The sequence below is a fragment of the Oenanthe melanoleuca genome, chromosome 4 (assembly GCF_029582105.1).
Source record: "Oenanthe melanoleuca isolate GR-GAL-2019-014 chromosome 4, OMel1.0, whole genome shotgun sequence".
In the NCBI taxonomy this organism is placed as follows: Eukaryota; Metazoa; Chordata; class Aves; order Passeriformes; family Muscicapidae; genus Oenanthe; species Oenanthe melanoleuca.
The window spans coordinates 41,354,887-41,370,934 of NC_079337.1; the positions used below are offsets into that span (position 1 = coordinate 41,354,887).

General features: G+C 38.8%; 1 protein-coding gene across 7 annotated transcripts in view; it reads left to right on the forward strand.

Annotated features, from left to right (window-relative positions):
• Nucleotides 1-13,236, forward strand: part of MTUS1 (microtubule associated scaffold protein 1) — a 114,863-nt gene extending 101,627 nt beyond the window's left edge. For all 7 annotated transcript variants that reach the window (XM_056489437.1, XM_056489436.1, XM_056489435.1 and 4 more), the window contains 7 exons: nucleotides 5,768-5,982; nucleotides 6,488-6,593; nucleotides 7,596-7,669; nucleotides 7,775-7,870; nucleotides 10,351-10,467; nucleotides 11,662-11,759; nucleotides 12,556-13,236. In XM_056489437.1, the coding sequence (XP_056345412.1) occupies nucleotides 5,768-5,982; nucleotides 6,488-6,593; nucleotides 7,596-7,669; nucleotides 7,775-7,870; nucleotides 10,351-10,467; nucleotides 11,662-11,759; nucleotides 12,556-12,772 (923 nt within the window). In that variant the 3' untranslated portion in view covers nucleotides 12,773-13,236. The remainder of the gene's footprint in view (nucleotides 1-5,767; nucleotides 5,983-6,487; nucleotides 6,594-7,595; nucleotides 7,670-7,774; nucleotides 7,871-10,350; nucleotides 10,468-11,661; nucleotides 11,760-12,555) is intronic.
• Nucleotides 13,237-16,048: the final 2,812 nt, after the last annotated feature.

Below are 16,048 nucleotides of genomic sequence, written 5' to 3' on the forward strand. Positions count from 1 at the left end.
ATGACTGTTAGTTTGGGGACAGGCAGTCTCAGAATAGGAACCAGGTGTGCCCAGCCCAGTGTAGCCTGTTCCCTGCATGCTGCTGAGTTTGAGAGGAACATGAAGTCTCCTGCAGCTTGTATCCTGCATAGTTCAGACTTCTTAGTGTCTTGCTTTGAAGTTTAATTGTGTACATTCCCAAGCTCTTTGATTTCCCTTGCAAGACCAAATGGACTTGTTGGCTGACGGTCTGTTTTGCTGGGTTATTGCGTATGACCTTTTCTACCAAAATGCCTTTTTGTTTAATGTCTTGAATATGCATTCTGGTCCCAGAATGTGTTTTTGGCAGCCACCATGTGACTGACAGCCATGGGGCTGATGGTTGCCAGGCAATGCTTTCTGCTCTCAGTAGCTGGAAACATGTGGAAACATTAGCAGAGATAGGTGTTTGGGGGTGAGCTTTTCCAAAGGGAGGTCAAATTCAGTAACAGTTGTGTTCTGAATTTGGGATTCCTTAAAATCTCCAGCTACAAAGACTAAACTTTGTGGTTTGAATGTAACCACCGTAGTTCTGAGAGCCTGGATCAGCTAGGGATGTCCTGCTTGTCAACTGTTTCACTTCTTCAGATGCAAGCTAGTGCCTAAACTTCCAGTTACTTGTTTAATTAAATAAAAATTGCAAGGCCTGCATATTTCTTGAGAGGTGCGAAGCTATACCTCGCAATTAACTGCACTCCAAATTGTTTCAGAGCCTCCTCATAACCCCGCTGGATATGATCCAGCTCAGTCCTGCTACACAACAGCAGGTGCAAAGCAGACTCAGCCTGTGAGCACCTTGGCCCTTTGAACATTGCCGTTCATGAGCCTTTCTCCATGGCCTGTGTGTACCCTGGAGGCAGCCAATGCCAAACCCCTCTCTCTCACCTCCAGCTGCTGCATGGCAATTGGTAAACTGTATTTTCTTCAGAATACCTTCATGTTCTTTTTTATTAATAAATTATCTTCAAGATGCTTTGGAAGTTCAGATAGAAGAGATTGTTGTGTTTTACAGTGAATGTGATCTGGTGTTCAGATTAAGGTGATCCTAAAAAATACTTTAATAATAGGTAGGTGTTTCTTTCACTTATTTGAGACAGGGCCTGACTTGCCACACTTCATAGACTTTACTGTTTACCTGCTTGAACACTCAGTCACTTGTACTATGTGCAGCATACGGGATGTGAATTTACTTCCCAGCAGAGAAGTGAATCCTTCACGTTATTTATTCAATTATACCTGCTTAAATGTTGCTTAAAGCAGGCTTTTTTGGCTACCTGCCTTGTCTAACTTGCCCATGAACACAAATACACAATGTCCTGTAGAGTTAGTGTCATTATGGAAGTTTATGACCAAGAGAAACGTGGTCATAAACTTGAAAGCATGCTTGGGTAAAAGAATTTTTAGTACTGAGAATCTGCTAATACCATAATTAAATTACTATATACATATAAAAATATACATTGTATAGAGAAGGAAATGAGCTTGTCTATAGCAGACTTACTGGTCAAGTGAACATACAGCTTGCAGTGTGAAATACAAGGTTTGAGCAATTAAGTCTTAGTGCAATGTACTATTACGTAGTACTAAATACTTGGGCTTTTTTGTGGTAATTATCCCCATTTCACATCTCCCACATCTGTTAAAATTCTGACAGTTTACTATCCTAGTGAACTCTGGTTTAGAATTTCAGACAGTCTAATGCCTTTCCATAAATCATAACTAGGCCAGTAAGTGACTTGGACAATTTTATGAAGATTACTGTTTGCAAACAATTTAATTCAGCATTCAAAATTGCCTTTTTGCATTTTATTTTAGAGCTATGGTTATAGTAGCTTTTAGGGGAATGTAAGTTGGAAAGTATTTTATCTAAGCAGTTTAGCTATAAGGGCTGAATTGGATGATGGTTTTATAATTAGAACAAGATAAAAAATGTGAAAGGAGATGCTGCACAATTTTAAGGTCTTATCTCTTGGCTACTTTTAGTGAAAATACAAAACAGCTTTTTTGGAGATAGAAAGGCAACTTTTGTATTCCTCTCCTTCAGCTGCAGCAAGCGTTGCTGAGGTTTGGATGTGCTGCTGTTTGCACCCTTGTGGGGAGTTGCCATGTGCCTGGCTCTCCATGCTGCTCTTGTAGGCATTTGTTTTATCATTCTGGCACTTAAAAAGCTTTGGTAGTGAAATACCCAAGATGCAAGTGGCTGCTGCTAACTACTACAAATAAAGGGTAATTTTACATGTCAAAACCAGCATTTATGCTATGAAGATTTGCTGTTGCCAAATCTCAGAAACTTTCCATGATTTCCAAAGGTCATGATTAAAGGTGTTAAGAAGCCTAAAAACACAGATTAGTCTTGCTCCATTTTATACTAATACAGGGAGAGACAGTAGTGTGATTTGGAAGAGAGGCTGAGACAACCAAGTGAAGAAAAATATTAATATTTGGAGGAAAAATATAATAATGGCTCTGCTATATGAATAAAGAAGTAAAAATTGCTTCTGGCTGCCAAGTATAGCATTCTGTATACACTATCCTTAAAACTTTAGCGTTACAGGTAAAACTAAACAAACATTCATGGACAAATGAATAGCACATCTTTTCATCTCTATGGCTTGATTTTTCCCTGAAATGCTGTTGGACTATTTGTTTTCCTTTGTTTTGTTTTGTTTTGGTGGGGTTTTTTTTGTTTGTTTGGGTTTTTGGGGTGTTTTGGTTTGGTTTGATTTTTGGTTTTTTTGGTTTTTTTTGGTTTTTTTTTCTGGTCTAAAGAAGATGTGGAATTGTGAAAGAAAGCACTTCAAGAAGGGAAAGGAAACACAGTAGTAGTGTACAAAAACTCTGAAGTATGCACTTCAGGTATCTCTGAAGTGGATGAGAAGTTGAAATAGATTTGTATGTTTGCTACTGGAAGAGCTCATGTCCCGATTACAAATTTTTCCTCCAAGTTTAGCATGAGTTCAGTGAGAATACTCCTCAGCTGAATAACAATTGACTTTGGTTAATCAGTGGCTACATGGCCAAATTAAGGAATTTGGGACAAATCACCAAAAAAAGCAACTTTCTCAAAAAAAGGCAGAGCAGTCATAAAACACGTGACGCAGTCTGCAGATGGATAGGGCTATACAGAATATTGCTGCAGATGTTTTAATCTCTAGTTATTCAGCCAAGCTTTGGTTTAATGGGATACCTCATGATTTCAAATTACCAATTTTTTAATTGGTGTTTTTGCTGAAGCATTACATCGTCAGTTTCTTGCACCACCATGATACTGGGAGCTCACTGGTTGTGTAGTAGTTCTGCTTCTTGTTTGGATGGAAGGGATTTAAGTCAGGCTCGGGATCTGCAAGGAAGCGTTGCAGCCTCCAGCTTTGTGGAGGCCAGAGTTATCCATACTGTCACAACTTTTAACTGTCAGTGCAAGTTTTAGAAGTCTTTTGTTTGCCTTTGTAACATTAGTCTTCTCATAAATCTGAATTGCAAAGTGCCTGAAGGGGAACTGATGCGTCTGTTTTCTTTGACAAAGGCGTGGTTAGCTATTTGCTTTTTTCTGAAGTGCTTTGCATCATCTGAAGTTCTGCGTGCTGACATTTAAAGATAAGGCAACGATAGGCAGCACATTTTCTGTCTAACTGGAGACAGATGAATAGCTCTGGCCTTGCAAATAAGGAATTTGATGCTTCTTCCTCTGTTGGTTTTAAATGAAGTGGATCATTTGAAGCATTTTGCTGCAGTTACCTCAACTGAACCATGCAAGTCACCTGCCTCTCAGCTATGCCCTTACTCTGCTATAGAAGGTCAGCTCCATCTGCATGTGGTTGGCTGTGTAATACCTCCATTTGGCTTGCTGCCTGGTTCTTGGCATTGTAAAATAATGTCCCCTAACAATGATGTTATCTCTTCTCCAAAAATGTGGCAATGCAGAATATATATATATATATATATATATATTCAGTAACTTTGTGCCACTGTGATGTGGTAGAAGTTGAAAGCAAATTTTTTTTCCCTTTCCCTAAGGGAACAGTTGTAAGAGAAGTTCATGGAAGGAATAAAGACAGGGGATAAAAACTTCTTTTGGTGCTGGTTGGTGCAGAAAGTAGCAAAAAGTGTGAAATATGCAACTGTGAGTTGCAGAGAATGTTGTGGTAGGTTTCAGCTGAGCCTCTGTTGCATGGTTGCCAATCAGAGAATGACGAGCTTGGCCTAAATCTGTCCAGATCAGCAGATCTTTCACACAGACACCGCATAGCTAAGCTTGCTGTTAAGTCTAATTCAGGTAGACACACATGCAGATTGATTGCCATACAGTACAGCTCACTCTCTTAACACTTTCTAATTCCACTGCAGGTTCCAAGTGATGGTAGCAGGGCCAAGACTCATTACAGTTCCCTTAAAAGAGAGTGCAAGTATCATCCATCAGGTTCCTCACATGCTTTTAATGAGCTGTAGCAAAGAAGAGTAAGACACGTGTAACTTGAGGCACTCTGCTGGGGCAGGCTGCTTTCCCCTGAGCTGACCTATTACTGCTCTGGGAATCAGTCCTTGAAGATACTGTAGTTTATTTATCTTAAGGCTCAAACACACTTGTGATGAGAATTTACTGTACTGCCTATACAAAAATCCTTGTCTCTTCCCATGCTTTTACATAGAGTTTATATTTAATATAAATTGGGTATATTATATTTAATATAATTTGGGCAGTGTGCCAGTCTGCTGTGAAGTGCATGTATACATGACTTCCCCTGCCTTTGAAGATCAAGTTAACATTTTAGCTGATTTTTCTCTTAAGCAGCCACTCATCTGACTAATTTATTTCAAACAATAGTACTAGAGTCTGTATAGAACCAGTTTTGCTCAAGGTCAGTGACCACATACTTGTGTTAGAGATGCTGTTTCACCTTGCTTCCAGGCTTTGGGTGCAGCTGGAACAGCATAAGGTGCTTGCTGCAGTCATATTAACAGCAGGAGGGTGATGACTCCTATTCAGGCCTGGTTGGCTGGACGTGGGAATGCTACATTTCAAACTCAAAAATGCAGGTTGCTGACTTCCATTTTGCCTTTCAACCAGCTGCAAATATGGGAGACAAACCTTAGCAGATCTGTGTTAATGCAGACGTAGAGAATTGCAGAGCATTTATCTTTTCTTAATACTCTGCACTTTTTGTCTTGCTTATTTAAATATCTCAAGCTTAAACATATGAGCAGTACCTTCCAGATTGGTAGATGTGTATCAGGCTGTCCATGTCAGGCTAGAATTGCTTCTTTGCTGTATATCTGAGTGTGGGCGTCATTAAACGTATAGTTTTCAGGATATTAAGACTTTCAAATTTAGCTAAGTGGTTTTATGTCAAAAAGTGAAGTACTCTGACAAATCTTGTACTGAAATGGGATCAAATAAGGTAAAGTAGCAAATGCAATTAATCTTTTTATTGGAGCTCTTCAGTGTCTCTCATGAGACATTCCTTCTTCCATGTCATGTCAATCTGTCACACTTGTGCTTTTTATGTGGGCTCCTGGCTTAACTGGGTTCAATTAATTCTCAGCCTAGGAAACATAGAATTTGATCTTTTTGTGAAGATCTTTTCATGTGCCCTTGGAGGCACACATTTAATGGATAAATCATATTTATCTTTGTGCATAACCACGTTGCTGTGCAGTGTGTTCATTGTTTTTAACACCTGTAAATGAAGATGTGACTTTAGTACTGATCCAATTCCTTTTTTTTCCTTTTTTTTTTTTTTGACATCTTCAGTAACCACTTCTGCAGCCTGTGAGAAATTGGAAAGAGACAGGAATGAACTGCAAGTTGCTTATGAAGGGTTTCTGCAGAAGTTAAACCAGCAACATCATGATGACTTAGCTGAGCTGGAGGAGAGGCTTAAACAGTTCTACACTGCAGAATGTGAGAAACTCCAAAGTATCTGCATTGAGGAAGCTGAAAAGTACAAAGCCCAACTCCAGGAGCAGGTTTGTAAAACAGTCAAAGTAGAAGAGCTCTCTAGCAACTGCTTTCTACAAATGAGTCTACAGAAAATCCTGGGCTTTGCTAATAACAGTTATTTTATTTCATGTGAAATTCCACTTCATTGCAGCAATAAAAATACTGCCATACTAAGCTGTACAGCTCTTAAGCTTATGTTTAAATGTGGTAGAGATTTCCTGAGTTCTGAGCTTAATTAATTTCTAGAGCTCAATGGGATATTTGTCTTAAGATTTACAGAAACATACCTGCCCTCTGACCTTGCTTTACAACTCCATGCGTGGGACAGATGCACACATTATCCTGTTGGTAGTGGTAAACTGTAAGGCTCTCATTTATTAAGTCTTGTACATGACTTAGCTTCTACTTTTGAAGCATGCTAGACCATTTAAAATGTATTTGACATAGTGCATGAAGCCATTGAAACAATGCTTTAAACAAGGGTTAAATTGATGCATGTAAGGGGAGAAAAATCATGTTGTCGTGTTGCAGGTGGACAATTTAAATACCACACATGAAAGTTTTAAGCTGGAACTCGAAAACAGACACTCAGAAAAAGTAGAGGAGCTGAAAAGGGAGTATGAATCCTCTTTTTCAGGCAAGTGTTTTGTACTTAACTACATATGCTATAGTACTGCTAGTCACAAAGAAAGATATTCAGGCTTTCTGATCATTGTGTCCACTTCACTGTTCTTTGTAGCCAGCTATCTTTAAAAACATTGGCTGAATTAAAATTTAAAAACAAGGCTGAATTCCTTCCTTTGGAACTGATAAGTCTTATTTTTCATACAGCAAAAACCATGATCCCTTTGTAGTTGAGTGAAGCTTTATAAAAAGTTTGAGTGGAAGTGACTCTCTTGCAGTAAAAGATACCTGAATTGCCTCAAAATCTCAAGTGACTGAATAATTCCTCCCACCCCTAGTTCTGTAAAGAGCATCTCAAAATTGAAAATGAGGATAAAGTAGGGTTGTGTGCTTTCCATAATGATGTGGAAATGTTAATAAATATACACTGTGTACAGTACACTGTGGCTGAAGTGTTTTTCTCGGAGGGGGTGGTGACTTGCTTAGGTTTAAATGACTTTGCATCTCACTGATTTAAGTGATGATGATTTCCATCCTCCTTTCAACTCCACTTGATAGCTAAGTTCCCAGTGATAATTTTCTGTCTTAAAGACTGGTCATGCTTCCATTGCTTTCAAAGAGCAAACTGGCATCTGAAATAGAAAAATAAATGTTTTTCTAGTAGTTCATGGAAGACACAATTTCAATTTTTACTGTTTCCTTCTAAAAACTCAGCTTTTGCCAGATGTGGCCTGTGCTTAGTAAGTCCATTTGTTGCATGCAGATTAATACTCTTAAAACTGACAGGCTTTCCACTAATGAAATGGAAATGTGAGGGGACAATCAGCAAATGTAAAGTGGGAATAAATCTGATACTTCATGCATGCTTTACATCAATTAATGATAAATGTTCTTTCTGTGTTGCCATCCACTGTATCTATGCATATATACATAGGCTGGCTCTTCAGGCTGTTTCTTTTCAAAGCATTTTCATGTCTTATGTGGTAATAAAACTCTGCAAAAATAATTTTTTTAGAGCTCAAGAGTACCCATGAATCTGAAAGGAAGTCACTTGAAGATTCCTTTAAGGAGAAGCAGGAATTGCTGGAGGTTTGTTAAGGGCTGGGTTGATTGCAATATTTAAAACTCGAAAAGCAGTTTGGAGATGTGCACTGAATTCTTGGCCTAATGATACAATATATATTTGCATTTCAGAAAAAAATCGATGAACTAAAAAGTGAAAACAACTCTCTGAGTGAGAAGCTGAAATTAGAAGAACAAAAACAAATAGCCAAAGAAAAAGCCAATCTTGTAAGTCTTGATCTTCCAAATTAATGTAGATGAACAGATCTTCCCTGGGTTTATTTTACTGCATAATGCAAAAGATTTGCAATGAAGGCTGATAGGGCTCCCATACTTAGTAATACCTTTTTGTAAATGGCTCACCTGCCAGAAGTTTTTTGCAAGCACTGTGATGCTGTGTATTAACTTTACCATTATAATTTTATAATTATATTGTTGAGTATCTAATCAGGGATGTTAATAATATCCTTAGCTAAATTTAAGACCCATGTGTGTTACAGGAGTTGTACTAGAGCATTTTTCTGGACAGTTGGTAAATGTTGTACCGGTGCTGTGATCAGTGTGGGCTTGCATCACTACTGCAAAGCTCATTTCTAATGCATTTATTCAAACATTGATTAATATTTTTAGCTGATTTATCCTTCAAAGAAAATTTTTTGTCCTGCCTTTTCTCCTAAGGCTGCTGTTGCCTCTGTTGCTCCTGGGATATAATTGTGTTCTGAGAGAGGGGTTTTTTTATGCACTGGGTGGAGGGGGGATAGACACAAACATGCTTATCTTTCTGAATACACAGAAGTAAGTGGAATACCAGTAGTATTGCTTATTCCACAAAGAGAAATTCCATGCTTAAAGACTCTCTTAGAATGCGTCTAGTGGAGGTTGCCCTAGTTTTCACTGGAATTTGTTTTGTTGTGTTTTCTTATTGTTTATTCTAGTGGCAGGACAGAGCTGTCACAAGAAGAATCTGCAACCACAATATGTTGCTGGGGCAGTGGGAGTTTGAACTGTAATTCCACATGCATGCTCATATGTTTCTTAAATAAAAAGGAGCAATACTCAAGTGTCTTTACATAGCTGCAAATGTGCTTTGTGCTTCCCTGACAGTATAAGATGTGTGATAAGCTTGAGACTTCTCTTTGGAAAAGCACCAGTTTGACTCAGCATACTCCTTCAGCGCTAAAAACAAAATCTGCAGTATCAGAATTCCTAACAGCCCTTTGAAGACAGATGTATTTCCACCTCTCTGGTATCATTTAGGTAGTGACACTTGATATTCCCAGCTGTTTTGCTAAAAAATTACGTAGGCCTTTCAGTCTTTTTATTTGGCTGTGTGCTCTCCTCTGAGTAGCTAATGTGGGGGCTCAGACTTTAAAAACACATTTTAAGACCACTGGACTTGAGGAGGGAATGCAAATAAATTGACTATTAAGCATACTGTAAGCTACATTTAAACTTTACAGGATTGCTTTTCTTGTTAGCTCCCAGATTCCATGTTAAGGTCATAAAATAGGAACAAATTGTCTGGTGCCTTCACTGAGGCACCACAGCATGCTTTACCCTTGCACAGACTTCTCAAAAGAAGTTAAACAAGAGCCACTAATGCAACAAGCCTTAAAAACAAGTGGGTGAATGAATTGTGTATGTGATGGAGCCTCTATTACCTGTGACACATCCTGGCCCTGTTCTGGGACCACACCCCACAAAACTGCCCTCCTGTCCGAGGTTTCTGCTGTGGCAGTGAAGCTGTTACTCAGTGCGGTGCACCTGTGTTCTTACCCAAATGCACTAAAACAAGTTTTGTTTGATTTTGAAGATAAACTTAGTTACACAACATGCATTGATTGATTTCAGCTCGTGTTCCATTCTCACTACCTGGAAATGGACTAAGACTTGCTTTATTTTTCCTTTTTGCGGCTGTGACTGCCTAGAAATGCAGAGAATGTGTTTTGCTCTGCAGTGTTTGAATGGTTTCTTACCATCTGGAGAACAGAGGTTTCCTTGAGGAAACCACATCTTACACATCTGCTCTGGTCTCCTCCTGCTTTCCCTTCCACCTCCCAGAAAACAACAGAAAAAGGAAAATAAAAAACTCCTAACTTGCTATATTGTAGAAAAGTCATGGATGTGCACCACTGCAAGATGGTTCTTGCAGAAGAATGTAAAAGCAAAAACTTTGAATTTCAGCTTATGAGTCAGCTACCTTCAGACTCAAACCAGGGAAGATAAGCTACAGTCAAGTTCAGAACTTAAACTTCTGGTGTTTTTTTGAACTATTCCAGTGCCTGAAAACACTTCAAATGTTTACTCTAATTATCTCTTGGGATGGGTTATGAGTAATACGAAATAAATTTTGGAACTCCTAGCCTTAAGGCCTTTGGGCACTCCTGTGAAACAAGTTTTGCTGTGACAGCACAGCATTCATGCCTTCCTTTGATTCACATGGGTTTTTCATGTTTGTGCTTTAAGTGTTTTCTTAACAGCTTCTAATGAAGCAACTGCAACTGTCCACCTACCCTGAAGGACAAACAAAAACTGAGGAGCAAGTGATACAAGAGCTTGTTATTTACTCTAGTGTTTGAGTTGATTCCACTGAGAACAAATAACTCGTTACCATAATTATTTTCTTGTTTTTTTTCTAAATAGCAGAGAAACATCTAAATTATTCCTGAAATTCGGGATACTAAGCAAACTCTCTGGCAATCTTTCAGAAAAACCCACAGATTATGTACCTGGAACAAGAGCTGGAAAGTTTGAAAGCAGTGCTGGAGATCAAGAATGAGAAACTCCATCAGCAGGATATAAAGCTAATGAAGATGGAAAAGCTGGTGAGTGTTCCTTGGGGTCTGGCAGCCTGCAGCTGTCTCTGACTTGTGTTCCTACAACAAACTTGGGCTGGACAGACTTACATACAAGAATTAATATTTTTGGTTTAAAAGGAAATAGTAATTCATGGTGGGACATGCTCACATTGCAGGTACAGCTTTGGGATATATGTCAAGATGGGAAAAGAATAACCTGATGCTCTAAATGACGTTTTAACATCTTAAGACAACTACTGGTTTGCATAAACTATTGCTATGTTAGTACAGATTATCTGGGAGCCTCTTCCCCCAAAGAACAAAATCCTTACCTGCTACAGTGCTCAAGTGGTATGGAAGATAGATTGCAGTGTCAGGAAAACATTAACAAGGAAATGATCCTAATTTAATAAGAAGGGATCAAATATGAAATGGAGTAAGTCTTGATTAGCTTAGGCAAATCATTTTAGCTGTTAAGCTGTTTGTTTAGCTGCGTGGCTGTCTTCCTGACCTGTGTGTAATTCCACGTGAAAAGTCAATTTTGGAGGTGGGATTTGTCATCACTTAGCATGCTCTTATTTGTGAGAGGACAGGGTCCTTCTCCTGGGTGGGGCCTTTAAACACTGTTGTAATACTTGCTTAAGCAAGAGTTTAATGAGGAAGTATAGAAAGAGGTTTGGATACAAAGGAACCCATTCAGGTCAGTTTTTCAGGATTGTGCAGCAGTTACCTATTGTGCAGTATGTTACCCTACTCTACAGTTACTAGCAAATGACTAGCAAAAAAAAAGTGTAGAAGGCCTTGGACCATCCAGCCACTTAACCAGTTTTTCCTTTTATATTTTGGATAACAACAACATGGAATCAGAGGAGCAATAGGGAACGCTGTTTACTCAGGGGACCTCTTTAATTTGTCATGTCATTGGTAGACAGTCCTCTGTCTAGAATAGCACTAGTGTCTAAAACTGCTGCCCATCACTGGCAAAAGTTACTGGAATGTGCTGGTTAACAGTAGATCCCTTATCCAGTCCTCCTTGTTGGCATCTGATCAGCACAAGTGGCCAAGTGGCAGTGTTATGCAAAGATAAGGTAAGTAGGATGTTTTTTATGTTCTGTAACAAGTTCTGTAAACTCCAGAATTTCCAAGGTCTGTGATAGCTCAGTCAGAATCTTGATGAGTGCATATATGGGTTTTATTTCAAGTTGTTACCTTCTTTCCAAGGTGGAGAACAATACAATCTTAATGGATAAATTAAAGAAGGTTCAACAAGAAAATGAAGAATTAAAAGCTCGGATGGACAAACACATGGAGCTTTCAAGGTGAAAAATATCTGTGGACATTTAAGATGCCTTTCATCAGGGGGGAGGGGTTCCTGTGACAAGAAAGAAAATTCTGCTAAAGTATTGTTCAATGCAATTTTGTAGTACTCTCTGAAAGAACACATCCATTTCTTCCCCACTTGTCTCTCTACAAATGTGCATTCCTTTGCAGAGTAACAAGCAGGAATATTTTGAAAGAGGGTAAAGCTTTAGTATGTTCTTCAGTACTCTAGTTTTTTAGGGAAGAAAAAGCAACTCAGAAATACCATCATACAAAGATTGTCCCTTTTAACTGGCTTGTAAGCTAGACCTGGGTCATACTTGTAACCACTTCAGTGAGTAATTTGTCCCCAGTTTAGATCATTGTGGTTTATTTAGCAATAACAGTAATATTTAACATGAATAAAACAGGTATGAGGTCCTCCTAATGGTTGCTTAAATGACTTTTCCAGTGTGAAGGAATCTGTAGCTTCTGTGTTGAGCTGAGCCTGCAACAAGACCCAAAGGCTCCAGCACAGCCATTTGAAAGCATGTGTCACTTTAAGCTGGACAAGCCTCACTTTTCAGATGCTTTTTCTGGCCCTCAGGGATGTTTCTTACTGGGACTTTCTCATGCTTTCTGCAAGCTACCAATTTAAATATAGGTAGAATGAGAATATGCTCAGTCTTCCTATTAAAACTGGAATTCAGTCGTGAGCCAAGCAAAGGTTTCTGCAATTTCAGACCTTTCTTTAAGTTTCAATACTGCAGCCTCCAAGTTCAGTTATGTGTTCTGATGTAAATCTTCTATTTGCAGGCAACTTTCTACAGAGCAAGCTGTTTTACAGGAGTCATTAGAGAAAGAATCAAAAGTAAACAAACGCCTGTCAATGGAAAATGAAGAACTTTTGTGGAAATTGCACAATGGTGACCTATGCAGCCCAAGAAAACTGTCTCCCAGTTCTTCATCTGTGCCTCTTCAGTCCCCACGGAATTCTGGTAACTTCTCTAGTCCTGCAGTGTCACCGAGATGACATCTCTTGAGAGAAAGAGGGGCCTGCATTTCATTTCTGATCTGCAGAACCTTTCCTAACCTTAACCACAGGAGCAAGAGCTATATTAGCCGCCTATGACAACTAAACATAACTGGAAACTATTTGGTGCAAAAACAGCGATAGGAGACTGTGAATATGGGAGTAAGACATTCACTCCTCCCAAAAAGACTTATGACCTCTATGGACATCGTTGCACAAAGCACTTATAGAGCAAGAAAAGACTTGTTTGTTGCCTTTTCACCTAACCATAAGAAGAAGCTCAGGGGCTTAGAGATAAAGATCACAACCTTTATAATATGTTCCTTATCGCCGACACTTTTTTAAGGCTGTGTGTGCGCGTGTGTGCGTGTGCCGTGGATGGGATGGGTGTAACACACTGTGCGTGTGTCTAATGCTGCCTTCTTTGCTGTGTATGTAATAAAGGATGAAACCTGACAACTATCCATTGACATGTACTTCCTTGATACTGCTCTCAGTATGCATGCTTAACACAGTACCCTTGCCTGGCAGTGAGGAGAAACTGGTATGTAGGATAGTTTCCTTCACTGTTCTGGCTGGTAAAAAATGGCATGAAGACCATTGTCAACTGACGCATTAGTGTCTTGGCCAACTTGAGTATGCAACTTTGAATTAATTTTAAAAACAAATTGAATTGCAGCCATATTTTGCATAGGTTCTTGGTTTCATGTCCATGCATAACTCTGCCATTTCTGAAGAGAACTTTTTTTGCAGGGTGCAATGGATTTTGGATTTTAAGTCAATAGATTTGTAGTCAGAACCACAAGGTCAAGGGCAGAAGTTCTTAGCTGGGTTTCAAGACCTAGCATCTTACCTGCTGAAAAGGAAGCACTAATTTCCCCAAAATAGCATGTCTGTTCCTGAGGATAAACAAGATGTAAATTTGAAAGCCAAAGAGAAAAATGCAATAATCGTTACTAGGTGCATTCTTAATTCCGTTCTCAAGAAGACTCAGTAATTTGTGAATTCTGACTTAGCTGGTGACACACTTTGCCTTTTTAAGTATTAGCATTTGTATTAACTTTCCTCATGGTTGGCTAAATTCACCTGAGGATGAGGTTGTATCTGTGTATTTTATCTTGCTACTCCTGCCACACATTTCGTCTTAGACTGAAGGATATTGGTGTTTTGACAGTTCATCAGGTGAAGAATCCTGTACAAGAGATTCTGTAGAGTAGGGGAAAAAGTTGTCCTGGCTGCTGGAACTGGAGGATGAGGGTTGTCAGCATTTCTGGAAATATCACATGCTGAGTTTTGGCTTCAACAGGGTAATTGGATAGCCTGGCTCCACCCTTGATCAGACCTGTTTAAGATTACTACTCTGTATCTACTAAACCAGGTTCAGCCTTAGATTAGTCTTAGAAGATACTACTGATGCTTACAGTAGCCTGGGCTTCAAAGCAGGGCCATTGTTACACTGCTGGTTAGCTAATGCTGGTAGCTGAGTTTCCCTGTCTTTTTCAGTAGCTTGGGGACAGGAATGGAGGGTCTGGGAAAGCATTTAGGGAAGTCAACTGGAGAACCACTTCAAACTATTTTACCTTAAACTTGCGAAATCTTGGCTAGTAATGAGGAACACAGACATAGAAACAAGATTGTTAACAGTGCTCCTACAGTATGTAAATTCGTAATGTATTTAAACTTGCAATTGACTGTTTCATCATCAAATTTACTTAAACCTCTCAAAATGTATGAGTTAAGGGTGCCATTTCTATGGAACATTATGCTTTCTTTTAACCCTTTTTAGGGCACTGTACATACCACTTATTAGTGGTGTCAGTACTTACAATGTTGACTAGGAGGTTCAAATTTAACTATGAAAATCCTGTGTTGGCTACAACTTGGCTTTAAGTATGTCTTGGAACATTCTTACTTTCTATGGTCAAAGAGATTTGATTGCATGTATTTCAGCTGAATGCTTTACAATAAATTTTTTGTACCAACTGAAGGATTTTTCTTCTGCTTCTGTTAGCAAATGATCTTTAATCTAAGGAGGAACATTTTTCCAGCTACTAAAAACTCTTAGTGTCTACTTGGCACAGCAATGGTGAAGCTTCACAGCACAAATTGTTAGTGTTCAGCTAATCCTCAGAAAATTTTCCCCTTGTTATTCCACTTGTAGGTAGAAGATACAAGCTTGTGATTCTTCAGAACATGCTGCAGGTGAGAAAAGCCAGAGTAAGAGGTTAGCAGTGTAACAGGTCCTGTCACAAGGACAGTTCCCTAGCACCAGTAAGAACTTCAATACTTTAGTTGCAGTGTAATGCAATAAAACATGCAAGCAGAGTGCACATAAATGTTTGAAGGTCAAACATGGCATTGTCCCTGTAGCAAGAGCAGGGAAAGCTTTTCCAGACTACCACATGGAAAAGTAAGTATGGTGTAGTAGATAATAGAAAGACTTAATTTGTTACTTCCACAATACAGGAGACTCTTCATGTCTACACTGCTTGCAAGTAGATTCTTTAATGCTTTTATGAAGAAATGAAGACTGCTTGTATGTAGAAATTAGATTACATATATATCTGTTTAGTGTTTGTCCTATTGGTCTCAACAAATTAAATAATTCTGCTAATCTGTAAATACTGTTCCAATGCTCTTCTTTGTTTGAGTATTAATATTTCAAGCTTTAACTTAAATACCATGTGTTAGTAAAGGCTTTGTCCAATCCAGTAACTTTTACAGATTTTTGTTTTTTTCTTTAGCATACATAAGGTTTCCTTCAGGAAAAGCTGGAAACCTGCTCACCATCAACATAAGCCAAAGGTCAAGGAATTGAATAAGAGATTTTCTTCAGATATTCAACTTGACTCAGTTCCAACTCTAATGATAAGTTTCAGAGGAAGTTATGATGACATTTAACAGCTGTGCCATATAGTTTGTTGCCATTTGAACTATTCATAGTATGGTTCACCTTCAGGACTTTTCTCTGAAGGTCATTGTATGAGTTGCACTGTATTTTCTATAAAATTTGAGGTGAATAATTTCCTTGAGCTAACTAAACACTTGATGTTTCTCATTACTAACACCAAAGACACTTCCATGTAAACTTGTGTCATGCAATTCATGCAGGAAATTCCTTCTAGACAGTAAATCATCACTGATCTTGTCTGACAGCCAAGAAATCATTTATGACTGAGCTGCAGCTAAAAAGGTCATCATAAAGTTGGGATAACCACTGAACCCTTAAGAAAAAAATACCTTCTGACCATCGCTGCTGCCTTGCCTTAGAAGAGC